Genomic DNA, 27,916 nt, shown 5'->3' with positions numbered 1-27,916 from the left:
TCTAGGAGTTGCTATTACAGATGGTTGGGGGTTCCTTATCCAAAAAAGGTTTGGAAACCACTGCTATAGCCCATTCATGTAAGTTGCCCATAGGGTGTTTTCTGGCCCCAGAAAGTGTCTACAGAGTAGCACTTAGTAAATATAACCGTACATGCAATATTCATGAAACAGCTAAAGGTAACCATTCAATACAACTTAATATCTCTTTTCTTCTTTAGCCAATTCTTCACGGCAAGTGCTCAGACAACCTCTCCTTGACCGTTCTCCTGGAAAAGTATTGTGAAGCAATATCTGCAGTCTACAACATCACAGGTACTGTACTTTGTGTTCTTCTACGCCAAACATGTCTCCGTCTTACTTCTTGGATAATGTACTGTAGGTGATTTTGTTGGATGAAATGCTAGTGCAAAATTGTGTTTTTTTGAAGTTAGCTCAGTACCATGCCTGGAGCACGGATTTCCTCATAATCAAAAGCTCTATGGAATTGAAAATACAGCAACATGTGTAGTTTTGCTAAACACGCTTTTGGAGACAAGTCACGTTCTAGCAGAAACAAATTGAAATGTAACAAGGAGCTCTTGCTCATTAAACAGAATATACAGGCATACCCCGGTTTAAGGACACTCACTTTAAGTACACCCGCGAGTAAGTACATCTCGCTCAATAGGCAAACGGCAGCTCACGCATGCGCCAGTCAGCACATCCTGAACGGCAATACCGGCTCCCTACCTGTACCGAAGCTGTGCGCAAGCGGGGAGACTATAGAGCCTGTTACACATGCGTTATTTACATCAGTTATACACGTATATGACGTTTGCAGTACAGTACATGCATCGATAAGTGGGAAAAGGGAGTGCTTCACTTTAAGTACATTTTCGCTTTACATACATGCTCCGGTCCCATTGCGTACGTTAATGCGGGGTATGCCTGTACTCTGGCTTCTACAGTATGTAACATTATTTTATATTGAAATCAGTTATTTACCGTATATTCATTTGGAAAGCAAAGCACCCACCCACTACAAATAAACATGTTGCATTGTAAGTCTTTATATAATTTCAGCCTCAAGTAGCCTACTTTTTCACATGCAAAGAAGTCAGCAGCAGAGCTTTATTTAAGCTGATGATCTCTGTGTGCATGTCTTTTGTACATGTATACTGTAGCTGTGTATGTACAAATTTGTGTTTATCTTTGTACAGTATGTAATAGGTTTCCCTCCCCCCCCGCCCCCAATCGCAGATAGGGCCCCCTAGGGAAATACTACTCTGATTACACATGGCTATAGTGTGGTGCACCTGCTGGCTTACAGGACTCCTGAGTCTCCCGCTTGATGGTATTAAGGGGAATGGCATCAGGACTAGCTTGTGAGGTAATGCTGAGTTATACTCACTCATGGTATAGCGCCTCCATCTCTTCCAGACCCCCAGCGTAGCAGGGAGGAGTCTCTGAAAGAGAACCTCTACAGTGGCGACACAGTTTATTACACTGCGGCCAGATCCGCAAGCCGGGAGATTTCCCGGCTTGCTAGTGGCCGCCCCTCGGCGTGCCGCGCGTCATAGACGCGCGGTCACGCGTCTTCGGGAGCCTGCGCCCCCTGCACGCGCGTCCAGGGCTCCCCGAGGGAGCCCTGGTGTCCCGCGATCGCGGGACGGCGGCAGGGGGTTCCGGGGGACCCGGCGGACCCGGCAGCGGTAGGGAGAGCGCCCCGATCGGAGGGCGCTCTTCCGCTGCTTCGGCGCGCGCCCGTCACCCTCGGGCGCGCGCCAGGCTACTGCTGCGGCCAAGAACGGGTAAATGCTCGAATAAACTTGGCCGCAGCAGTATATGCACCTTCTTCCCAAGTGACTCCACACACAGGACAGAAGCATTCTTTCTCTTTTACATCCTTTATTGACAGCAGACATGGACAGCCGCCCATTATAGTGGCTGATCGGCTAGCCAATCATTCTCAGGTTGCCAACACAAAGGAAGTCCCTGACCTTACACTCCCAGTCAAGGGCACTGAAAGCAGGTCTAGCTCTTTCCTTACTCCCTAATGAAGTAAGCGGTATAGTCTTCCACACCACTCCCTGAAGGGAGGGCCACAAACACTGCCAGAGCCCTGACAGGTTGCTGGATAGACTCACCTCACTCAGATGGTGAGGCACACACACTAAATGCAGGAATTGCTGCATATTATATAGCTTCAGTAGGCACCACCCCTGTGTCACTGTTAGTGGACACAGAGCCTGATGCCACTTCCTTCACTAAATAATACACAGCATATGAAGTGAGGACAAACCCCATGATTACTCCTGTCAAACCTGCCCTTAACAGGGATTATTGCACAGGAGGAGAAAGACATGTAACCCCAAAATTACACAGAGCTACAAGTATACTGTATATCAGGAGCCCATTGACTTGAATGGGCTCCAAGGAATCTTTCCGTTATGTCTTATGGCAGAAGACGGCCTTTAATGGTACTGGTACAGTTAGATCTCAAAGACAGTGATGTATTACATTTCAGATGTAATATTTAAAGGGGCAATATAGAGCTTGTATAGAATTTTTTTTGTTTACAATATTACATACAGTATATAAGTTGAAATAGTTATAATATCAAAGGGAATGAAACAAAGGCCTATGCTAAACACACTGTTGAGAACAGGCATGTTCAACAATGCCATGTTTTGCATCAGGGCGTCATGCAAAGGACACATGAGATTGACACGCACAGTTTTTTTTCCAAGTTGAATCTGCCATGTGAATCTTAGACCAGAATATTTATACCCATAAATTATTTGTTGTAAGAGAGTCCAGATCCCTTGACAATAATGTAGGGGTTTGCTTTGACATTCCTTTGTCAGCTTCCCTTAACTAGGGATGTTTTTCTGACTGGATATCTGAAAGAGGAGAATTCTTTCATTTCCAATTTAATCAAGGAGCATACCATACATAGTAACTCTCTCCCACTAGTTAACCTATTCATGGTGCTGCATCATCATATTCTGGGCAACCTCCCGGGCGTATACATGTTGTGTTACAGACCAATTTGCACCTTGAGGGGGAAATAGATTCTCTGCTACAGATGTAGCGGCTGTTATTTTAAAGCAGCAGTTCAAGCAATATCCTACATGTGTTTTTTTTTTAATAAATCAGTTCTGTACTAGGATAAAATACTTGCAGCATTTCAATAATAAAAAAAAATGTTTTCAAGACATTTTTAATGTTTCTAATGTAGGAAACATTTCCAAAGTTACGGTCCTTTCCCCTTCTTACAGGCTCTGCTCTTGAGACCCACCCTCTCTCTAGCAGTGCACCAAATGTATCTAGTAACTGCCCAGTCACTCATATTCTAGGAACTACGTTGCCCAAAATGCTGTGCAAGAACTGAATTAAATAGCCCAGAGCAAGCAATCTATTACAGTCGATTACAGGAGAACGGATCGATCTGCAGCTTAGCTAATCACTTGTCGGTGTGCAGATTGTATTGATGCACATATTGAATGGGAAAAATATATATATTTATTTTTTTTAAACGGCAGCTTGAACTGCAGCTTTAAGCTCAGATCTGTAGTTCTTGTTGATTTTATCACATTTTCACCGTAATAAAACTGCACACAACTGCGCACAAATATGTTTTGTTTTCATTGTATTAACATTTCTGTGTTAGTTATGAAATTATGTAAACTGCATAACTACAGTTCAGGAATAGACACTCCATACACTAGTGCCTATTGAGAATAATAGCTTAATGAGTTAGTAAAGTGTTAGTACTACGCTAACTCCATATACTATCATCCTCTTTGTCGAGGAAATTGAAAATAAAAAGGAAATAATTGTCTTTCTTTTATTGCGCCGGCCCTGCATTGTGGTACACGGCTTACTGCGCGCCAGGGTTTAAAATAGCTGGCACTACAGCATGACGTCCACATACATGCACAGTTCGCAGACATACACTATATGATCTCAGTAAGAGTTGGACAGAAAGTGTTAGCCAGAGATGGAGGATAAGCAGATTTTCCATACTGGTTTTACCAAAATCCGATCTGCACACGGAAATCCGAAGACCGGATTGGGCACTAAAACCACATCTGGCTGGGTTCATACATTATCGGATTTGATCTTAAATCCGGTGTGAAAGAGAGAGACTTGGAATCCGCAAACGGATTTAGATTTGTAAAGATCCGAATCCCCAGGGCGCACTTTCAGTGATGGAAAAAAAATATGTATCAGTCTAAAAAAGGCAGATCTGCAGCTGAAAGGAACTTGCACATTTGTGGCGGATTTACATCTCGCCCATGTCTAGTGTTAGCCTGTGATGCTACATAATAAACTATCCTTCCAGTCACCCTCTAAGCTCTGGTTTATGTGAGGTTTTATGATTTGATATATATCAATGCAATATTGGAGCAATTCTGGAGCAAAATAACTGCACCTTATGTAGCAAAGAAAAAAGTATAATTTAAGTCCATATTAATTACTTTTTTCTGTGGTTCGTCTTGTGCATTTCTTTTGCACCAGAATTGCTCCACTTCTGCCTTGATGCATAAACCCCATTATCTAGAGTTTATAGAGCATCTGCTAGCATCTTCCCTAACATCACCACTGAGTAATTGTGACCCACCACACTACCCGTCCTAACTTTATAGTATGAACTGTTAGAAAAGTTGGTTCCTAAACAAAGAAAATGTGTTTCCTTTATTGTTTGGTTACAAGTCACTTTACCTTCAAAAGAGACATAGTAAATCTAAAGGAAACGTTCCCTTTTTGTTGGTAACTTCTTGGTTGACACAAAATGCACACAAAATGTTACGTCTACATGGCTATATTTGGACATGCACCCTACTGTATTTACAATTTTATGTGCCCTATTTTTTAGTGTGTCTGTATATACATCAGTGTGTGTTAGTACATTTTTGCGGTTGAGTTAAAAATATTAAAGTGCTGGCATTATATACCCATGCAGTATGCAGCTTCGTAGGGTCGCTGTGAAATACACTGCTGACCATTTGAATCGGCGTGGAGGTAAAAATGTGTGCTTACAAAATAATTGGCTTTTCTAACTCCCTTCAGTATAATTCAGAATACTTGCATGACTTGCAATGTTTCGTGTACTGTATGTTGACTTCATGTACTGCCATCTACAGTACAGTACTAAATGACAATATGTAGCTTGCTTGCCCATTTTGAGCATAGAGCTTTATCTGTTGCCATGAAAGAACTGTCAAGTGTATATTATATAGGTCACAGTTAATGTTCTAGGCTGTATTTATTGAAGTCTTATGTTTTCTGGCTCTTTATTTTGTTTATCAGAGTAACTTTTGGAGGATTGGAAGTGTGTATTCACACTTGCTCATGCAGTTGGCATCAGTTCCACTTATAGTGAGTCATTCTCACGTAATAGTTACTTTAATAGACTGGAATGCACCTCAGTGACGTTCGAAATATCCCACAAAAATGCCATCAAAGCCAACTAACATACTATTCCACCCGCAGGAGTGTGCCAGCAGGTGCAATAATGTTGGCTACATCTGCATATCCATAATCACATGCTGTAATCTGATTTATTATGCCAGTTGGAACGTAACAATGCAGATTCCTTGCTCAGTACTGCAAGATATTCATAATCGACTGTAACAAAAATGTAAAAGGATAGGGATTGCTTGTGTAGCCCCCTTTCCCTGGGCCAATCGCAGATCGGGCCCCCTTGGGTCTGGCTACATGTCTTGGTGTGGTGCAGACCTGCTGGCAACAGGAGGGCCTGAGTCTCCCGCGATGACATGGGGGATAACAGAAACAGGTTTCTGGGGTGGATGCCTTTGTTCTCATTCAGTGGTGCAGCGCCTCCATCTTTAGTAAGCCCCAGGAATGCGGGGTGGAATCCTTACCAAGAATGTTCCCACACAGGGATGAGAGATTCCAGTCTCACACAGGTTGGTCTTTCTTTAAAAGCAGCAGTCTTTATTCACAGCAGCAGCAGCAGAAGACAGGTACAGGGTGTCTGATCCACTTAGATTGCTCTCATTTAGGATGGTCCCTCTCTGCCACCACTCTGGATCGTGGGCATCCAGAGTGGGGCTAACTCTTCCCTCACCCCCTAAGCAGGGAGAGAGGTACTGGTCCACCTCCCTTACTCTATGGTTGGATCAGCTCTACTCATGAGCTGATCACTCTCCTTCTCCAACTGTAACTCCAGCTCACTAACTCTATCACACTAACACAAGCCACTATATAGGAAGTGCACTGCTCTTTTATGACCTCAGCAGGCACCGCCCCTGTGTCTCTTGCCTTGACACAGAGTCAGGTGACCTACCTCCACCACTCAGGGCAAGTGCTTGAAGTGGGGGAAACCCATGATAACTCCTGGCAACCTGCCCTTACCAGGGCTTATACCAGGAGGAGGATAGAACTATAGCCCTATTTCTTACCAGGGCTACACTTGTAAGTTCTAAACTTCAGAGCATTGCAGCTTTATACAATGGGAGAGATATCCACACAACACAATACATTTCTTGGCATGATGGAAAACGTTGTGCTGATGTCAGATGTACTGTATCACGTTTGTTATTTGAGTTTCTAACTTCTGACACTGATCTCTGCAGCACCGATTTAATGTCACCCAAGACCACCTAAATGTAATTGATTCAAGAAAAAAGAAATCTGCAGCAGTTACATGTGCAAATTGTTATACACCTATAACATAGCCTATCCTGTTAGGTACAGGCGCTGTGAAGGGTAAATTCTCTCATAACGGCCTAGCTTGTTATTGCAGACTGGATGCATTGTTACTGTATCTAGGGGTGAGCCAAGCAACAACCAGAGAGTATCATCCTGGGGAGGATACTGGATGGGTCACATACGCCAGTGTCATTAACTAAGCTAGTTAATTTTTCCATCTGGCAAATAAACCAAATACGATTCGGAATCTTTGGGATAATTGGAATTTCGGGGCGTTTCCATAGTGCTGCGATCTCACACCGCGTTGCTATTGCGAAATGTGCTATGAGTTTATTATGCGATTTTGACAGGCCTTTTACTGGTCTGTTTAAGAGAAACAGCCATGGGTCTGGGGGAATAGAGAGGTCGAAAATCCTCTGGATCCAATTCCTAATTTGTTCCCAAACCAGGGAGATCCGAGGGCAAGACCACAGCATATGTAACAGGTCAGCTGTTCCTCCACATTGTTTGGGACACAGTGGGGAGGACCCTGGAGCGAACTTAGATAATTTGAGTGGGGTGAGGTACCACCTCATTAGGACTTTATATGGGTTCTCCTTCAGTGTTGTGCATATGGAACTTTTGGCAGTGGCTAAAAATATGGAGTTCCAATCCTCCTCCTCTAGGGTCTCCCCTAGGTCTAATTCCCATTGGTTTTGGAATGAAGGGGTTTGTAATTTAGATGTAGCGGACTCGACTACCTCTCCATATATCGTAGATATTAGTCCCTTAGTGTCGGTTTCTACCCGGCAGAGCTTTTCGAAATTTGTCAGGGGAGGGTATGGGGAGGATTTGTTGTAGAATGCATGTACAAGACGCAACTTTCTTTGATAAATTCTTCAAAATATTAAACTCAATAGCCAAAGGCTGCGTCATTGTAGGAGGAGATTGCAGTAAACAACATCAGAATCCTTCACTTTCATTTTGGGATCTCTACCAAGGCCACAAATCCAGGAAATCAAGTGGCACTCGGGTGCAGTCAGACTTCCTGAAGGTCTGGATAAAAAAGCTGGTGATATTTGTGCAATTGTAATTTAACGGGAAGATTGTTTCAAATTGAATGCGTCGCAGATGGATGCTTTCGTTAGACTCAAATCTATATTTTTCCATGCAACATCTACAGGCTTTCAGGAGGTAGGGGGCCTGGTCAAAATTCACATTTTTTTGTGATAAAAAATATATATATATAATATATGTGTGTGATTTATAATAATATAATATATCTAGCATTGAAGTAGGGGGTCTCCGGAGCAGAGCCCCATTAAATTCAGCTCCGGGGACCCGCTACTTCCGGAGATAATTACCTCTGAATTAGGTGCCGGTAGCAGCTCTCCTCGACTGCCAGGGTTCACAATATGTCTGCTGTTGAAAACTTTTGCATCCTACAGGCTAACAGGAAGCTGCAATGTAGGGCTAACAGGAAGCTGCAATGTAGGGCTAACAGGAAGCTGCAATGTAGGGCTAACAGGAAGCTGCAATGTAGGGCTAACAGGAAGCTGCAATGTAGGGCTAACAGGAAGCTGCAATCTAGGGCTAACAAGATGCTGCAATGTAGGGCTAACAGGAAGCTGCAATGTAGGGCTAACAGGAAGCTGCAATGTAGGGCTAACAGGAAGCTGCAATGTAGGGCTAATAGGCAGCCACTTCCTATTGGCCCATGTGACGCAGGGGCTTTAAACTTTAAAGCCCTGCTTGCTCAGCCGGAGCTGCTACCGGCACCTACTTTGGATCTCTCTGGTATCTCTGAAAGCAGTTGGTCCTCAGAGCTGAAATTAAATGGGGTTCAGTCCTGGATACCCCCTGCTTCAATGCCAAATAAAAAATTGAAAAAAAATTGCTGTCTTGGATTGCTCCTTTAAAGGAGCATTTCATGCGCTTTTTAAAAACTTGTTTTTTAAAATACATTTGAAGCAGGGAGTCTTCGGAGCTGAACACCATTAATTCCAGCTCCTGGGACCCCCTGCTTCCTGAGATACAGACCTCCGAAGGGGGTGCCGGTGTCTCAGCAAAGTTTAAAGCCCCGGTCACATGGGACAATAGGGAGCCTCACAAGATGATGTTACAGCTTCCTATTGGCCCTCCGGGGAATGTAAGCTTGGAAAAGAGGCCATTACGTGAACCCTGCAAGCCGAGCCGGGGCGGCTACTGGCACCCCCTACAGAGGTCGGTATCTCTAGAAGCAGTGGGTCCCTGGTGCTGATATTAATGGGGTTTAACTTCAGAGAACCCCTGCTTCAAGCCTATGGTTTGTTTTTTTAAAGGGTATAGATTGCCACTTTAAGAGTAGTGTGTCTTTGCTGCATGCATTTCTCCATTGAGTTGCGACCTTCTAATTTAATCATTGGAACAACAACTTGTGCATAACATCAATTTAGTGTTATTATAATATACCTGAGCAGGACTGTTTTTCAGTCATTAAATGTATTGACTGCTCTTAATGCAAGTCGCATGCGGTGTGGCTGGATGGTGTCGCGTTAGGGCCAGAAAGAGTCCACACGGCGTATTTAAGGCTGTAACAAACAGTGATTTCAGTGATTTATTTTCCCAGATGCAAAACAAAATACCGTAGACACACTGTCCTCATAAAAACAAAAACCTGCTTCACATTAGGGAGGCTACTAAACATACTAAACTGTGTGACTGGCTAGCTAGGCTCGTTACAGTCTAAACAATCCATATACCATACAATGTCAAAATATAATGTCCTTAACTGTGGTGCTGGGAATCCATCCCAGGCATCTCCAGGAAATCCCTCTGGAACTGTGACAGCTCTGCTCTGTTAGCAGAGAGGGGAGGTTCCTTTGCTGTGTGGGGCTCCCAGCTGATCCCAGTAGGCCCTGCATATAGCAGAACTGGGGAACCATACCAACTGGCATCCTTCCTGGTTGGGGAAAGCGACATATTCTGGTTGGCCACATACTCTGGAGACTAAGTAGTAGTTGGGTTATGTCTTATGCCATCATATACTTTTTGTTGACTTGGGATCTCCTGACCTAATATGTGACTGAAACATATGTAACAGGTGTTCCCCCACCCTGAGGGAGATTTCACTGTTACCCGTGCTGTACCTGTGAGGCTCACAGGATTTACTGAGTGGTAGTGGGGAAGACATGGCAGGCTTTCAGGAAATAGAGCTCTCATCTCGTACATGAGTGCAGCGCCTCCATTCCCCGCAGGCCCCATCAGTGCTGGGTGCAGTCCCTGCAGGAAAAAACATCTTGCACTCCCCCTGATAAACTGCAGTCACAGGCACGAGTATAAAAGCAGTGACCGGTCTTTATTCTTCATAGTACAACAGTACATTACAGCATATTACAGGCACACTCTTCTAGGGTCCCTGGACTCAACCCACAGGGCTTGAGGCCCCAAAGGTCTATCCCTTGCCCCCCTACTCCCTGGTTGAGTAAGGTGTAGTATCCCACTCCCTTGTTGGAGGGAAAGGAAGGTGGCCAGAGCTCTGGCTCCACACTTCCAACAGCGACTACATTTGGATCTGCAGTCCCTTTTGTACCCAGGGCAGGGTCCTAGATCTGAGCCCCTGATAGGGCAGCACACTGGCCTCAGGCCCACCCCTGCCACTCAAGAGAGTTGTTTACTGCAGTAGAACCCAGATTAACCCTAACACTGCCTGCACTGGTACAGGACTTGTGGTAGCCAAGAGTATACATGGCTATACATATGTATTTAGCACACACAAAGAAAATACCGCAATCACAACAGCTGTATAAATACTCAGATATCTAAAGCCAAACAATACTCCCTAAAAAATGGGATTGGCGGTGCTAAGGGTCAGAAATCTATTTAAAACACACAAAGACAAAAAAAAACCCTATGATAAGCACTCAGATATATCTGTAAAGAATATCAACACACGATGCATGAAATAATCCAAAATAACATATTTTTTATTAAGTATTCAACTAGACACCAACAACAGTTAAAAATAATTTTTAACTTTTGTTGGTGTCTAGATGTATAGTTAATAAAAATTATGTTATTTTGGATTATTTCATGGAATGAAGCTCAACTGGGTATTGGAGAATAGTAAGGTGAATATGTATCAAATGTAACAATTGGAGCTGATTTGGAGCATTGCTACAAAATGTATACAAATGAAACCTTTTACCTTTGTGTCACTCATTAGTCAATGTACAGAATTATCGCCTGCTATTCTTAATTTGCTTCCATCAAAAGTTCTCCCATTCTCAATTCATTAACCAGCAGTATTGTGCGATTTCAGCTGATGCATTAATGGTAGTAAAATCGCACGATAATCATGCTGAAGATAATCAGTGCCTGAGAATGTGAAATCTTTTGCAAACTAAATGGAACTTCAATGTGCATGTTGATGCCGTGATTGATCCTATTCTTTTGATTGCATTTGCTCCCTTGAGTATTTCATACTCAGCACATTAAAGCAGCAGTCAAAGTTCTTTTTTCCCCCCTTTAATAAGTGCATCAGTACAATCTACACCAGCGGTGCACAAACTCCCTGTGCTGCCCCCACCTGCTCTGCTCCTCCACCGCACCCCCCTCACCTTGAAAGTTGCGTCAAATTACGCTGTGTGGTCATGTGACGTCACGTGACCCGTGGCGTCATTTGCCATCACGTCTCCATGGCAACGGGCGTCATTTGACGCCGCGTTGTCATAGAGATGCGTGACTGGAGCTGGGTAAGTAAGTTTACAGAGGCCTCGCGCTCTCAGCGTGGGACCTCTGTAAACGCCGCGCCCCCCCCCCGTTTGCTCACCGCTGATCTACACAGTGATAAATAATTGGCTAAGTTGCCGATCTTTCCATTCTCCTGTGATTTGATCAGTGAAGATTCAGCTCAGGGGTTCACTAAATGGCTGTCAGTGCAGCAGAAGAGGACCAAAGATGCAAAGTTCTGTGGCTAAGATCATGTGACCAGGCAGTCACTAGATACAATTGGTGCACTGAAAGAGGCAGGGCGGGGCTCAAAATGGTGTGCCAGAGCCTGTTTCAGAAGAGCAAGGGGATCTGGCTTTGTAAATGGTTGCTATAGAGACAAAAACATGCTTGTTACATTATAATACATTAAAAATGTAATTCAGAGTTTTGTTTATTTAATGCTTCAAGTATTTTCTTAGAAGTAAGAACTGATTTATTTAATTAAAAAAAACCCATGTAGGATATTGCGGGTCTGCAGCTTTAATGTATGCATTGCAATGAACAGTGAAAAATGGGTTTTACAATGTCCTACTCGGTGTGATTGAAGTTTTAACTCAAATTAGAATGCATGTTCTTTCTCTCAGTTGAAATGCGTGGCTTGGAGAGCCTCTAAGCAATTAGAGCTCTAGTGATTGTAAATGCAGAAAACAATACTAGATATTAGATTTTCCCAGTCAAATTCCATAATATACATGTAGAAACCCTACTATTTATACAGTAGTAAGAAGTATTGCCAAATACCCTTTTTGTCCACCAACATAATTTCCTGGTCGTCTCATGGCAGTGGGCACCAATGAGTCTAGCCCCACCCTCCAGCTGAGATAGGACAGGGAAACTTCTACCTGTCGGGCGCACTATAAATAGACATACACCTGCTTTCCAGGTAGTCTTTTTCTCTGTCCTAGTAGCGGCGTTAGATTTTTTTTTCTCCCTTTTTTCTAATTTTGGATTTGCCTGACTGCCTTTTTTTGCAATCCATCCAGGGCAGGTTTTACTCTCTCTCTCTTCCGCTGAGGCCCCAACTTCACGTGCCTCCTGGTGTTGCCAGTCAGGGGAGCCTAATCAGGCTATGCTGCCAGTGTCGAAGGCTGCAGGTTCAAGCAGATGATCGGAGATTTCTCCCCTACATTGCCAGCTGCTAATTGGGGCTCCAGGTCTCAGTCCTACCCATACAGGCGGGGATGCACTTGGCATCTGTTTTTCTCTGCCACTTATGCACACTCTGGGTCCTCCGAGGAGTTGTGCGGCAGTCACGTGGGCAGAATAGGGAAGTATAAGAACCAGCGAGCATGGAGCTCTCAATGTTACCCTGCCTGACTTAGATCTGAGGACACTGAATTCTGAAAGTGACTAGCCTGACAGTAACAATGTCCACAAATGTTTTTGTTGTTGTGTCAATAGAGAAGGCCAGTTCTCATGATCCGTATGCTCAGTTCTACCATAGGTATTCAATCAGAAGGCTGGTGGAGCCCGCAGTGAAGAGAATAACCTACAAAGAAGACCAAATATTGCTCAGCGTGCGACAAGCTGGTACTCAAAAATAAAAAAAACTCAGTGAGGACTTCTTAAAGGAGGCGGCTAGATAAACATTGAAGCCTATGCCGAATTTCTTTACCTGGACAAAGGCTGTAGTTACACAAGGCATTGAAGCTGTGCCCTCCCAGTCCAGAGGCAAGGATCAAAAGCAGAATAGTTCTCTTACTAAATCTAGATAGATCACTTGTGTGTTTGTCAGAAGAAGAACAGTATAGGATGTTTGAAATGGAACCAATTCATCCGAAGATGATGAAGGTCCTGAGGATCCAACGTTCTTTGATCTCAACGTAGTCAAACTCCTGATAAAGGCAGTACGAGAAATTCTGGAGATTGAAGATCCAGGCCATGCTCCCGATCCTTAGGACCATATGTTTAGAAGACGGCAAAGAAAGCCCAGGCTCTTTATGGCCCATGCAGTGATCAAGGATAGCATTAAAAAAGAGTGAGCACAGTCTGCTGAGAAGGTGTCGATTGGCAGGAAATAGTGAGTTTACTTGAATGTACACCTTCAAAGATAATGAGGTGGAGGTATTTGACTATCCCCCAAAGGTGGATGCAGCTATTCGTAGATTTGTAAATGGACAACATTGCCGGTAAATGACGTAGCTTTGTTTGACGATCTGATGGACAGGCGGATGGAGAACACGTTAGGAAAATATTTTGTGGCGGCAGGAACAACCTGCAGACCGTCAGTAGCGATTATTGCTATTTCTATACCAATTAAATTGTGGATCGCCGACATTGAGGACGCTCTTGAAGGGTGTCAAGAGAGCTTCAATCATTAATGCGCTGTCAGAAATAAAATTAGCTATGGACTTCATTTCTGTGGCATCGCTGGATTCAGTGAGGTTAGCGGTCAGATATATGGCTTTGTCAGTAGCAGCTTGAAGAGCATTATGGCTTCATTCCTAGTTGGCAGATTCCTCCTCAAATTATATTCTCTGCTTGCTTCGATTCGATGGTCATCTACAGTACTCTTTGGTCAAATTGATACCATTATTGGGAAGGCAAAAGTATATTTTTCCATCGGAAAAGGATGAGAAGATTCACTGGAACACTGTGGCTGAATTATACAATGGCTTTAAGTGACTTGAGATCCTACAAACCAGGAAGATCCTAATTGAGGTCTTCAGCTTGTAGAGGTGAGCAGAGCAATCTTTTTTTTGTTCCCCAAGAGTTCGTGGTCCCTCTTATAGAAACACAGGGAAAACTCATGAGATGAGGGGAGCCAACCGTCAATGGTGGGGGGAATACTCCAGTATTTTTGGAAGATTTTGGCTCAATCCAGCACGGACTTCTGGGTTCTCAGTATAATCCCCAGGGGTTACATTTTAGAATTCATTTAAATTCCCAGGAAATGCATATTTCGTACATCAAGCATACCAAGAAAAAAGGAGGTATCTCAGTCCTCAAACAAAGTGTAAAACAATTATTACTCAAGGGGGCTTTAAGGCTAGTACCATTGAATCAGAGAGGACAAGGAGTGTATTTTATAATGGAAAAATGGCGACTTCAGGATGGTGTCTAAAAAGAGTCAACACATTCTTCAGGATACAGAAATTCAGGATGGAATCTCTGAGATTGCTGATTGCCACTGTGGTCCCCATTGAGATTAGATAGAGTCCGTGGACTTGAAGGATGCTTACCTCCACATATCAATTGCCAGGGCACACCAGAAATTGCTAAGGTTCATTGTAAGGCAAGGTCACTTTCAGTTTACGGTGTTACCTTTTGGTCTCACAACTTCTCAAAGAGCTTTTTTTAAAGGTCCTGAAGACCTTGATAGCAGAGATCAGAATAGAAGGCATCCATGTATTCCATTAGCTAGATGACTTTCATGGATAATGAGTGTGGGGCTAGAGTCCAGTGGCTGGGACAGGCTAACAGATGGGAAGCGATGATCAGGAACGAAGCAGAGGTCAGGTCTGGTGGCAGGTAAAGGATGGTCAGTGACAGGCAGAGTTCAGGGCTCTCAGCAGACAGAGAGCAGTGGTCCATAGAAAACATGGGTTAGAGCTGGAGAGAGGCAAGCATAGGGAAGTCCGAGCAGGGTCTGGGATACAGCAAAAGTTAGTAGTCACAGCGAGCGTGAGTACTGAGGAAACCTCAAAAACAGGCAGGGAAGCACAGGAAGACGAAGTTTATATAGGGAGAGCGAGGTAGGTTTGCAGCACCAAATATATGTTTGATGCATACAATATGAACACCACATTGTGCCGACTCATTGAGGAATATTAACACGTATAAAATATATTTGTACTATATAAAATGCAATGTGAATGGGAGTAAAGGCGTCCCCAAGCTTAGCACTCAATTGTGGATCTGCGCTTATTGTGGTTATTTAATAAACTGTCATACAGTAGGGCCAATTGGGCCAATATTGCACAGAAACTCCCATTGACGTCAATCCCATTCCCAATCGTCACTATCACAGTTGTGTGACCTTTGACCTGTGACCAGAAGAATGACAAGATTTATTGGTTTTCTATTTATGAATATTGCGTTGGGTTGCATAAGGAATACATTATATGTTGAAGGAACTCTGTATTGTTTATCTAGCTAAAGATTACATTTCACTATCAACTCATCTCACATATAATATGCGTGACCCATTTGTAAAAAAATATCGGCACTGCACATTGTTTTGTGATTTTTGCTACACAGCACCTGGCAGAATAAATGGGATGGAAATAAGGAATTAGTGAAATATTTCCGTAATTTGCTGCTTCACCCTTTTCTTATTACATGGAAAGTGACTTAAATAAACGAGGTGCAGGAAACGGCTGTCCCAACCTTTACATCACAAAAAAAGGTGTTTGCTACAATTCTTTTCCATATCTGCCAAAACGAGTTGCTGCTTTATACAGAAAATACCAGAAGAATGTGTAAGATTAGTATGTGTGTTTTATTGGCAAAGTTAGTTAAGTTAGCGAAAGACAAACCACCAAAGTTGCATAATGGAAGTCCCAGAAGGCTATAGATCCATTTACCTAAATACATTTATTGACATGCCACAAGATCTTGTTCCATTCACATATGGATTTGTTAAACATGTTGCATTTGAAACAGATCTATAGCCACATACATTTTAAGACATCCTAATCCCTGCTCTATATAATTGTTACTCGTAATGATCTCCAGTACATGCAGGAAAAGTAGTTACATTGGGGCCCATTCACTAAACTACACAACATTATACCACGTTTCTCAGGCCTGGAAGGTTATGCTATGCGCAGTCTTTAGTTTGATACTATGCTTTGATAATGATCAGCATGTGCTGCAAATAAGCACATGGGAAAGTAAAGAAAAACACAGGTACTACTTTATAATAAGTGTGAGGTACAGGGCTGTAGGAAGACTTATTGTTTGCTGCACTACGGCAAGCTGCAGTCACGCAACAAGGGCGGACCCCCGGCACTGAAAGATTAATGGTTCCAGGAGTCCGATCCAGAAACATGGACCCCCCCACAGTGGGACCTCAGCAGACACTGTCACCTGCACTGCAGACTTTAGCTTTTTTGACTGCGGCGCCGGAGACACGGTCTTACTACATCTGTACGTATGTGCAAATTGAATGTACAATATACTACAGGAAGAATCCTTCGGCTTCTAGAAGCTTCTCCTGATCTTTCCTCTCTTTCTCTGGCTCTTATTCTGCAATCTTAGATCATGCCAGGATCGGCACTGTGGCACTTTACAGAATAAGGGTCTCTATTTTTTACCATGGGGTCTATGTATACACTTAGAGAAAACTGTGTTTAGCTGCAGCGCTCCGTGGTTTGGAGCAGAGCTGCAGTGTACGTAAGAACAGCTTCTAACATCTGGTGCAGAATTTGAGGCTCCGGCCAGGGTGAAGAGACGCGCGCTCACGAGGCGTGACGTCACTGTCTGCCCAAGCAGGAGCGATTGGGTGTCCTGCTCCCTGCGTGCTCGCATGTGGGGTGGGACATGCCACAGATGGGGGGGCGTGTCACTGACTGGAGTGGGACGTGATGTCACATCCTCAGCTCCATCTGATTGGTGTTTGTGACTGCTGTTCTGTCATTGGCTCTTACCTGGTCATGTGACGCGCCATCGCGCAGAAAAAACTAATTCTACTTTCTCCCCAAGCACAGCTGCGGTCCAAGCACATGTGTGCATGCAAAAGCACTTAGGACGCGTCTATCAGGAACAAGGTATTTAAATGCGCTGAGTGCAAGCAGGCACACGCGCGTCTCTACACCCCGGCCACGGCCTTACTCTTGCGCCTCTTCAGATATGGAGGATTTTTTAGGGTAAATAAAAAGGAAAATGAGTGGTGCATAACACATAAACTGTGATACATTATAACATGCACACCATGTACCTCCTCCCCAACTCCTCCTACTGACACCCCCCAAGGTGCAAGATGGGTCAAACAGGGTAAAATTGGAGGAAAATGCTTTAATTCAGAGAGGCAGGTTGAAATTGCTGGTTGGATACACCACTTCAACTCTGGCAATAACCCTCCAATATATCAGTGTAACGGGTATTCCCCCCCCCCACCCAATCGCATATAGTGTGTGTGTGCGGGGAACCTAATGTTACCTGGTCTGGTGCGTTATACCTGTCAGGCTCACAGGAGGCCTGAGCCTCCGCTAGTGAGAGCCTGGAATGAATCTTTGGAACGTTCTCGTCAGTCAGCTCCTCCACCTAGGTAGGATTCTATAGGAATGTAGAATGGGCCTAGCATAGGAACCCATGGCTAAAAGGTTTACTGAACGAGCAAATAACATAATAACATCACATCATATTGTATAGCAACACAACACAGAGTATCATAATTTCACAGTCAGATTTCGCCGGGAGCCCCCGGTGACGCAATCACCCCTGCAACTGCCCTCACGCTGACGCAGATGAGAGCGAGAGAACCGAATGTCTGGGGAGCCAGAGGGGACCTGGCTACATCAGTATGGAGGTATAACTCAGTGTTTATACACCACTCCATATATACAATATATGGTGATATAGGGTGTGTGTAAAGTGCTTCCAGCCACAAGCTTTATCAGCATGTACCCTACGATACCCCGGTTATAGCAGGCCTTTGACTGGGATATATGGTCATTTTACTTTCATTTATGTACACCCCTTTATTTTAAGTACTTATAATAATAATATTATTATATGTAATGCTAGTTTTACGCAGCACTTTACAGAGACATTTTGCAGGCACAGGTCCCTGCCCCATGGAGCTTACAATCTATTTGTTGGTGCCTGAGGCACAGGGAGATAAAGTGACTTGCCCAAGGTCACAAGGAGCCGACACCAGGAATTGAACCAGGCTCCCCTGCTTCAAACTCTCAGTGCCAGTCAGTGTCTTTACTCACTGAGCCACTCCCTCTCATAATAATAAAGGTATTTTTAAATCTCATCATTACTCATTGTCACCTTTTTCACTTTGGAGTTATAGAGTGCTACAAGCTGAGTTCTTTTTCTTTTGTGTATCTTTGCTCCAACTTTGCCTCAATACATAGACCCCCCATCTCCCCAATACTTTATTTGTTCCCTTTATCACATGTAGCCCTCTTCCCCCCCCCCCTAAGTGACATTGGGGTGGGTAGGTGTATCGGACTACTTATCAGTGTGGTGCTGTACCTGTTTGGCAACCAGGAGGGCTGAGCTTCCGCCACGGGGCACCTGGGGTGAATTACTCTTATGAAAAGTTCAGTCCGCGCTCTGGCTCTTTAAGCTTGGATTGTTGATCCCTCTCAGTTCTCTTGCTGCTTCTGTGTTTATGAGGTGTCTCCCCCACCTCCAAATGTGGTCTCCACCGGAACCCCGATGGTGATACCAATATCAGCAAAACAAGAAAAAACACAAAAGCGCACCAAGATGAGAGATAGATATTGTATTAGCAACAAATAATAAAATTAGTAACTTACATATAACATTTCTTTAATAATCCCCGATCTGGTGTCTATCACAGGAGTAGGGCATCACATAGGAAGTATGAAGGGTAATCTCAGTTCTGAGAGATCAGACCCGCGCGCTGGGGCTGTCTCTGTTCACTCTCCTGTCCTCCACGTGTGGTAGCGTGGTGCAGAGTGTAGCACACATGTGCAGGAACCGGGGCCTTCAATAGGTGTCCTTAGGATGCCTGTCCGTTTTTGATAGCATAGAAACGATCGGAAATAAGCAGGAACGGTACACTTGAGTGTGTACTGGTGGTGGGTAGTAAAACCGCCAGCCACAACAGTCGCGACGCGTTTCGTTAAACAAAGTAAACTTCTTCAGGCGTACTCTCAGATCTCTCAGAACTGAGATTACCCTTCATACTTCCTATGTGATGCCCTACTCCTGTGATAGACACCAGATCGGGGGATTATTAAAGAAATTTTATATGTAAGTTACTAATTTTATTATTTGTTGCTAATACAATATCTATCTCTCATCTTGGTGCGCTTTTGTGTTTTTTCTTGTTTTGGTGAATTACTCTTACTACTACTATATGGTGCAGCGCTCCACCTGCGATGGCTCCCAGCAGAGCGGGAGTTGTTCCTCGCAGGACACATACAAATGAACACATACACTGGATGTGAAATAGCAAAGGGCTTTACTGAACATAACATATCTCTTACACACGTATACTCTAACGCTCATATAACCTTAGTGGCTCGGCAACTCTCATCAGGAGTAACGTCTCCATCCCCTCACCGCGTGCCCCACACACCGTGTCCATTTATGATACTATTAGTATAGGCTCAGTTCTGTAGCCACTCGCTCAGTGTTCCTAAAGAGTTTAGCCTAAGGGGGATCAGCGCCTGTTGACCGGTGTTGGTGCACTTGTTGTTATAGTACCTTCCGGTCACGGCGGTGACCGGTACCTCTTCGCTAAGGGTCAGATGAATCAGCGGTCTGCCTCCTGGGTCTCAATGTCCAGCCGTCTGGTCCCAGACGGCTCGCCAGCAAAACCTGCTCCGCACGCTTGTCCCTTTGTCCCTAGCTGTCTTCACAGTGATGGTGATGCTCGCTACCACTATGGGCGTCCCTGAAACACAGCAACCTTCGGTGACTTCAGGGAACATTCCTAGGGGCCTACGGGGAAGAACTGTCCTATGCAGGCGGGTCCCTGACCCCCTGCACCCACACTACCTCTCCCTTCACCTCCCGGATCCCCTCTGACTAACTCAACCTAAACCTGCAGCAAATGCACTGCACTCAACCGGTACCTGCAGCAACCGCACTGCACTCAACCTGGTACCTGCAGCTACACTGCACACACACTGTGCCTTCTTGTCAGCACTCACAGCACTGAAAGCCGTGACACTGACAAGACTGCACACCACACGCACCTAAGGGCAGGGTCCTTAACCTAAGGGCTGTCCCTCAGTATCTACCCACTCCCCTGGTGGGGATTGGGGCCTGCCTGGGATCTGGGGATCTACCTTACCTGGTGTAGGAGCCACTTGCTCCCTACACCCTTCCTTCCCCTTCTTGCTCCCAGCTCCAGCTGACAACGTGGTCCCCGCAACATTGTATCCTTCCTCCACAGGAGAAGCTGCAAAACCCTATTTGCTGGCTGGCTGCACGTGATGTGGGTGAAAGGGCAATCCCCAGAGGCTGCTGGGAATTGTAGTCCACTCAGAACCTCTGTAGCATTGGGACCGCGTGGGCTACCTTTACTGCGCACGCGCGATCCTGTAATGGCTACCGCGGTGGTAAGGGGGCTAGGGGGAAACCCGCTACACTCTCCCCCTGGTGAAAAATCCAACGTCCCCGCTTGGGGAACGACGTCACTCAGCATACGTTTATACAATAAAAATGCAGGGCATGATATGTACAACTTATCACACTTGACTCTAAACAATAGGGTACAGTTCAGTTCACATAAGATAACCGATGCCAGCTGAGTGTTAGCTGCTTGCTGGGACCATTTGTGGGGTGCCCCTAACTGATAATGTGGGGGTACCTCACTTTGACTTTTGTGAGCCTCTGCCTGGGTAATCTCTTGGAAATCATGCGCTGGGGTAACAGTCACTTGTTCCGTACTACTTCCTCCCCTTGGTGGAAGGAACAGCACAGTGTCTCTTGGCCAGACATTCACCCGGCCATCCGCGGCATGGATGCGGTAGGCCAGGAGATCTTGACCTTTCCCGCGGTCCACCACATGGTGAATGGAACGCTCCATGTCGCGCTTAGAGGAGGCAAATTTCAATGGATCACTAACAACACAGTCCTTGTCCCTAAGAACTTGGGAGGCTTCCACTGGGAAGCAAGCGATTAGCAAAGTCTCTGTACTCAATGTCTTTACCACATCCTGCAGGGGGTAAAGGGTTTATACCTTACCACTGCGGTGATTCACGGTGGCCAACAGGTCCTTGGGGACGCAATCAGTTCCCACCTCGGCTGTCTTGGGACCTGTCCCCAACACTTCTGGGGAAGTCCACTTACTTTCTGGACACTCGGGAGCGTTGGATCCCAGTCCTGGGACCAATTGGGTTGGAGCGCACGGGCTCACACTCAGTTCAATCACAGTAATACTTATAGCAGCACTTGATATCATGATGGGGCTGTCTTTCCTCTTCACCTGGACGATAGGCGGTGGGTACTGGTCCACTTGCACGACTGGACATCAATCTTCTAAGGGGGACACCTCCGCCAGGACGCGATGCCGAGTGGAGCCAATCGCCCTGGTGGCCAGACTTAAGGAGCTACCGTGCTCCGCGGTCACCTGGAAGCTCACACCCGACACCCCTGGGGCAGTCAACTCACCCTTGTCGTCGTTAGGTACTGATCCCAAGCCTAGGACCGACGGTACCATCATCTTAGGCCGGACTGGCCATAGTAGGGCACATGGGACCACAGCAGGCGAGGCAAGCGGCTCTTTGTCCTCAGCTTCACTTGTCATCTGTGGTTCCATCTGTGGTTCCGGCATTAGAACCGAATCTGGAACCACAGTTAGGGCGCACGGGCCCTCCGTAGTTGAGATATGTTGGTTAGCCGCATCTTCCTCTGCGGATTCCGTAGCACACAGCAGCACTGGTTTTAGGAACTGTGCCTCGCTGCAGGCACACTTGGGTCCCCAGCTCAATTCGCCATCTGGAAAATCACACTTGGGGCATAGGCACCTGACATACCTTTTTCCTTCCACTTTAACTACCTGAACACCTCGTGGTCGCTGATAGGGATCAAAGTTCATACCACCGGAGAGTTTAAGGTCTTTCTGTAAGCACGGGCACAAAAGAAATGTTACATACAGTCCCTCTGCCGGCCAAACACCATACAACTGCGGATGTGGTTCGTTGCATCCTCTACTGTTTTTAGTGGTGACAGCAGTTACTGAATGAGCATCCTTGTGCTGGCTCCCCCTGGTGGACTCCAGAGGCGGAGCACCTTCTTTCAAGGAGCGGTTCTGACTCTGTGCTGAGCCACTCTCAGTGCTGAGGCGGGGCTCTGGTTTTCGCGCCCAACCCGGACAATACTCTGCAACAATTTCTTGCACAGTCCTGGTGCTCGCCTGACTTGGCGGGAGCCGCAATCTTAGGGGTGAATTACTGCTAAAGGTAGCTTCCATTTTAATCACAGTCTCATCAATTACACTATGACTCTCTGCATAGATAGGGGTGTAGCCTTCTGGTTTTCCTGGCATGTCAGGGTAGATAACAGGACACTATACTTTAGTGAGGGTTCCATGGAGCAATATTTTGGATGGGCCTCCTTCTCTTATTAAATCGTGTTCGGCCCTCACCAACACTGAGCACCACACTCCGTCTGCATCTACACAGCGGCCCAAGACTTTTGTACCCCATAAGCCTGGGTACTGACCCAATATTAAGCAAATAACACAGGAGGCAGTGTCAGCAGGAACTCGTCCTACAGCAAGGGTTTGCGAGGGCGGGACTCGCCCCTTTAATGCCCATTCGTACACTTCTTGGCAGCATGGCAATGATAATGAGAACGACATAATTTATACTGAATTTGGGCACCCCTAGTCTGGATCTCAGCAGCGCCTCCAAATGTAGCCATCTTCCCCCCCCCCCTAAGTGATATTGGGGTGGGTAGGTGTATCGGACTACTTATCAGTGTGGTGCTGTACCTGTTTGGCAACCAGGAGGGCTGAGCTTCCGCCACGGGGCACCTGGGGTGAATTACTCTTACTACTACTATATGGTGCAGCGCCTCCACCTGCAATGGCTCCCAGAAGAGCGGGAGTTGTTCCTCGCAGGACACATACAAATGAACACATACACTGGATGTGAAATAGCAAAGGGCTTTACTGAACATAACATATATCTTACACACTTATACTCTAACGCTCATATAACCTTAGTGGCTCGGCCACTCTCATCAGGAGTAACGTCTCCGTCCCCTCACCGTGTGCCCCACACACCGTGTCCATTTATGATACTATTAGTATAGGCTCAGTTCTGTAGCCACTCGCTCAGTGTTCCTAAAGAGTTTAGCCTAAGGCGGGATCAGCGCCTGTTGACCGGTGTTGGTGCACTTGTTGTTATAGTACCTTCCGGTCACGGCGGTGACCGGTACCTCTTCGCTAAGGGTCAGATGAATCAGCGATCTGCCTCCTGGGTCTCAATGTCCAGCCGTCTGGTCCCAGACGACTCGCCAGCAAAACCTGCTCCGCACGCTTGTCCCTTTGTCCCTAGCTGTCTACACAGTGATGGTGATGCTCGCTACCACTATTGGCGTCCCTGCAGCACAGCAACCTTCGGTGACTTCAGGGAACATTCCTAGGGGCCTACGGGGAAGAACTGTCCTATGCAGGCGGGTCCCTGACCCCCTGCACCCACACTACCTCTCCCTTCGCCTCCCGGATCCCCTCTGACTAACTCAACCTAAACCTGCAGCAAACGCACTGCACTCAACCGGTACCTGCAGCAACCGCACTGCACTCAACCTGGTACCTGCAGCTACACTGCACACACACTGTGCCTTCTTGTCAGCACTCACAGCACTGACAGCCGTGACACTGACAAGACTGCACACCACACACACCTAAGGGCAGGGTCCCTAACCTCAGAGCTGTCCCTCAGTACCTACCCACTCCCCTGGTGGGGATTGGGGCCTGCCTGGGATCTGGGGAACTACCTTACCTGGTGTAGGAGCCACTTGCTCCCTACACCCTTCCTTCCCCTTCGCGCCCCCAGCTCCAACTGCCAAACGTGGTCCCCGCAACATTGTAGACTTCCTCCACAGGAGAAGCTGCAAAACCCTATTTGCTGGCTGGCTGCACGTGATGTGGGTGAAAAGGCAATCCCCAGAGGCTGCTGGGAATTGTAGTCCACTCAGGACCTCTTTAGCATTGGGACCGCGTGGGCTACCTTTACTGCGCACGCGCGATCCTGTAATGGCTACCGCGGTGGTAAGGGGGCTAGGGGGAAGCCTGCTACACACACAAATCATCACCTCTGTCCTGCCCTAACTTCAAGCAAGAGCAAGTATTATTCAAGGGGCAATAGGTGGGACGGGCGAAAAAAAATATTTGGGGTCCTTAATATACATGCTTTCTCCTTTTATTGAACTTCTATGTACTATTTTAAGTATTTATATTGTCATGTTGTCCTATCTAACGTGATAACGTGATGTTATTTTCCAGCCCTAAACTTAGCTTGGTAAATAGGGTATATTAGTGATAATAACTCATTTACATATCATTTGTATATCATTTTTATGAACCACCTTTATAATGAACACTATGCCTTTAACGGGAGTAAAAGTGGGTAACGTGATAATATTAACGTTAAATATCCTAACAGAGCTTCATGAACCTAGGCCCAAAGCTTACTTAGCTGCATGGTCATTTTTAATAAAACACGTGTTTAGACTTTTTTGGCCACAGTTTATATGTGCTGTAGTGGGACCTGAATCCTTCCTTCCTTAATACTCCATAATTAGACCTCTTGAATAACCAGGCGAGATTGGTGCATATACACTATAAACCAGTGCTTTATGACCCCTGGGAAATCCTTAACCTGACGGTACTTACTCTTACACAATAAATTGTTCCTTGATCCAGTCTAGCGTTCAATGTAGAATTCCCTTAGGCTAATTTTATTGCCAGCACTGCGTTGGAACTCTATTCTCAAAATTGCATGTAGTCTTGTTGCAGGGTGGAACATTTGTGAAGTGTCTGTGTGTAATACACAAAGAATACTCAAGTTGCAGGAAAGGGCCTCCCAGCTGTCTGTTATCCGGTCGTTCTTTAACAGCCCAGCAAGTATCTGGATCTCTCTTTATTGTGGACTCTTCTCCTCATAACATACATATCGTTGTGTGTTGGAGATATGTTTCTGATGCAGTTTCTCACTTTCTCTCTCTTTGGCTAGCATTCGCCTACAAGCCTCTCCACCATCTGTGAGTCTCAGGCTATATCTTAAGCCCCTCTCACTGTGACCTGGGTTGTCTCTCTGTGTGCCTTTCAGGCTGGCACCACCTATACTGTGCCTGGTCTCAGACTGGCAGTTGGACTCCGTATCTCTCAGACCACGAGTTTGATTCAACATTCTATCTGGTTTTCTTCTTATTCAATCCCATATCTCCTGTCCTAAGAGGGGCAATGATTTTCCAGTCTGCTAGAGTGAGAAGTTTCTCCTTTTCATATTTCATGGATGGCTGTATAGCTGGCGGTGGCATGTTGCTGTTCCTGAAGGCGCTGACGCATACACGTTGTGGAATTTCACCTTGTTCCAACCTTTTGCCTCAGTTGATGGCAGAGCAGATTATACTTTTGTTGCAGCTGTTTTCTACATGCTGTTACTGAATGCCAAAAGTTAGCAGAGATTTTTACGGTTGACAGCCAGCCTCTCCTATACAGTCCTATCATTTTTCAGAACATTGTGTACCATCAAGATGATACTTTGTGCAAAAGGACCGTGTAAAAGTAACCAAGCCATAGTGCACAGAAAATGTGTGCTCCATTTTCTGCTCTTATCAAACCTGTGGAGAGTCAATCGTTGTCTAATGACTTTCTTCACCTTATCCAATAGATTGACACCCGCATGCTTCTTAGTCAAGTCAGCTACCTCTGTACGGTACATAAAGCAGTTGTCTTGTTAATTACCTCTTTCAAACCCATGCTAAGCAGAGAGGATGAGACTGATGATGGTAATCGAGATAATTGAGCTAAATCTGCACATGATAAAGAGAGAGACACTAGATCTGCAAAAGGTACTAAGATTTAGCACACCTCCTATGCCATGCACATTAGACGGTATGAATGGGAATAAAGCTTGCTAAAACTTCACACCTTTTTTTTACTACTATCAAATGTGTTTATTTTTTTGCTAAAAAAAATTTCTTCAAATTTCTGAGTATTCGCTAATTTGAGAAATCTTCAAATATACCGTATTAGAATTTTTATTAAATCTAGTTCCATCTTTTTTTTGAACTTCAACATATTGGAAAATATTTTAAAAAGCGGAGAAATGCTGTTGTCACAGGGAATTTGAATTTGTGCAACATGTTCCCTCATCTCTACTTGTAATCCATTCGTTTACCAGTAACCCTTTTCCACATAAATGAAGTTCAGTGGATAGTTTGCATGATTAAATTGCTCATGGTGACCTTGTCCTGCAGCTCCATGTACAAATCTGGAATTACTTTTCTCTAGAGATGGTTGGAATTTGATATTATGGGCACATAACTTCCACTAACCTGCATACACCTACTAACTAGCAGCAGATATAGAACATACAGTACAGTACAGTAGATCCAATGCTAACATAGCAGTCACAACTCTAGTGATCTGATGTGCAATACATTGTCTGGAATCATATCTCATTCCTCTTTCAATAGACTGTTTGACAAGTAATTGTTTGTGGCCAACAGTGTTATGTCGGGAAGAGCGCTGAAAGTTTCTCTTCATAATCTGAGATGAGATAGCCGAAGGTTTTGGTTGGCTAAGTTTTAGAGTTGAGGATTCTGATGAAGATGTAAAGTAATAGCTGTTGTTGATTCCACTAATTCATGGACTCTCCCTTGATGACTAGGCTTTGTCTGAAGATGTAGCTTACGTCACTACAAATGGTGTAGCAGGGATGAAGTGCCAAGGTGGTCTGTTTTCCTACATATTCTCATTTTTGCACGGTCTGTTTTCCAACATTCTGATTATTTTTGCATGGTCTTTCTCTACCTCTGCTAATTTTTGTATGGTCTGGTTTTTTCCTCTGATTATTTTTGCATGGGGCTAGTTAGTCACTATTAATTCATTTTGAAATGAAGCAGGCACATCCTATTAGAGGTGAATTTTTTTTGTATTCACCACTTAGGTCCCCAAATGGGACAGAAATGTTGCATAAAACCTTTTTCGTTAATAATGTGGTATGTTCACGTAATTTACAAAATATATTTATGTATATATTCCACAATCTCCTTTAAAACTTCTAATTGTTATTTTAATGTTTGTTTTTTATTTAATGTTTAAAACATGGTTATAGATTTGTAGCTCACTCGTGTCTGCCTACCTGTCCCTCCCTGAGTCTTCTTTCCCCCTTCGTGTCATCTCCCTTCTCCTCTATGACACAAAATGTCAGCAAGAGGGAAGAACAATGCATGACACCTAAAGGTAGATAACACTTGTTCTTACTGCATTTCCCCCAGGGCCAAAAGTGGAAACAAGGTTTTACCTCACCTGGTGTTCTGGATTTAAAATGCCCATTTCTTGTTGCCTTATTAAACCAAATGTGATCAGAACCACTTTGGAATCTTTCCTAGGTTAGATATGAACTTCTTATAACAGCTGTGTATATTATACAGTAATAATATTTGTTTTTGTTTTCACAGTTTAAGCTTCAACTTTATAAGCTATGAAACATATTTACTGTAAGCCTCTTCAGTGTTTGTGGGTTTATTTAAGAATCAACTGTATAGTAATGTTAAAAATGTAACATTATTGAGTGTTTGATATAATTCCAATATATATTGCATGGCGGGATTTCAGTTCAGTACTCTCACAATCCAGGGGAAGCATACAGGGAAAAATCAACAAAGACAATCTAAGTGCAGATGATAGTGC

At 44.8% G+C, this 27,916-nt stretch overlaps 1 protein-coding gene across 2 annotated transcripts in view; it reads left to right on the top strand.

Moving 5' to 3' along the window:
- Positions 1–27,916, top strand: part of CRHR2 (corticotropin releasing hormone receptor 2) — a 446,496-nt gene that overhangs the window by 116,241 nt on the left and 302,339 nt on the right. For both annotated transcript variants that reach the window (XM_075587953.1, XM_075587949.1), the window contains exon 2: positions 219–312. Coding sequence is in view for 1 of the 2 variants with exons in the window: in XM_075587949.1 (XP_075444064.1) it covers positions 219–312 (94 nt within the window). In the remaining variant the exon portion in view is untranslated. The remainder of the gene's footprint in view (positions 1–218; positions 313–27,916) is intronic.

This window comes from Ascaphus truei, chromosome 2, assembly GCF_040206685.1.
Source record: "Ascaphus truei isolate aAscTru1 chromosome 2, aAscTru1.hap1, whole genome shotgun sequence".
Classification (NCBI taxonomy): domain Eukaryota; kingdom Metazoa; phylum Chordata; class Amphibia; order Anura; family Ascaphidae; genus Ascaphus; species Ascaphus truei.
The sequence above is the reverse complement of the archived record's forward strand: the minus strand, read 5'-3'. Positions and strand labels throughout refer to the sequence as shown.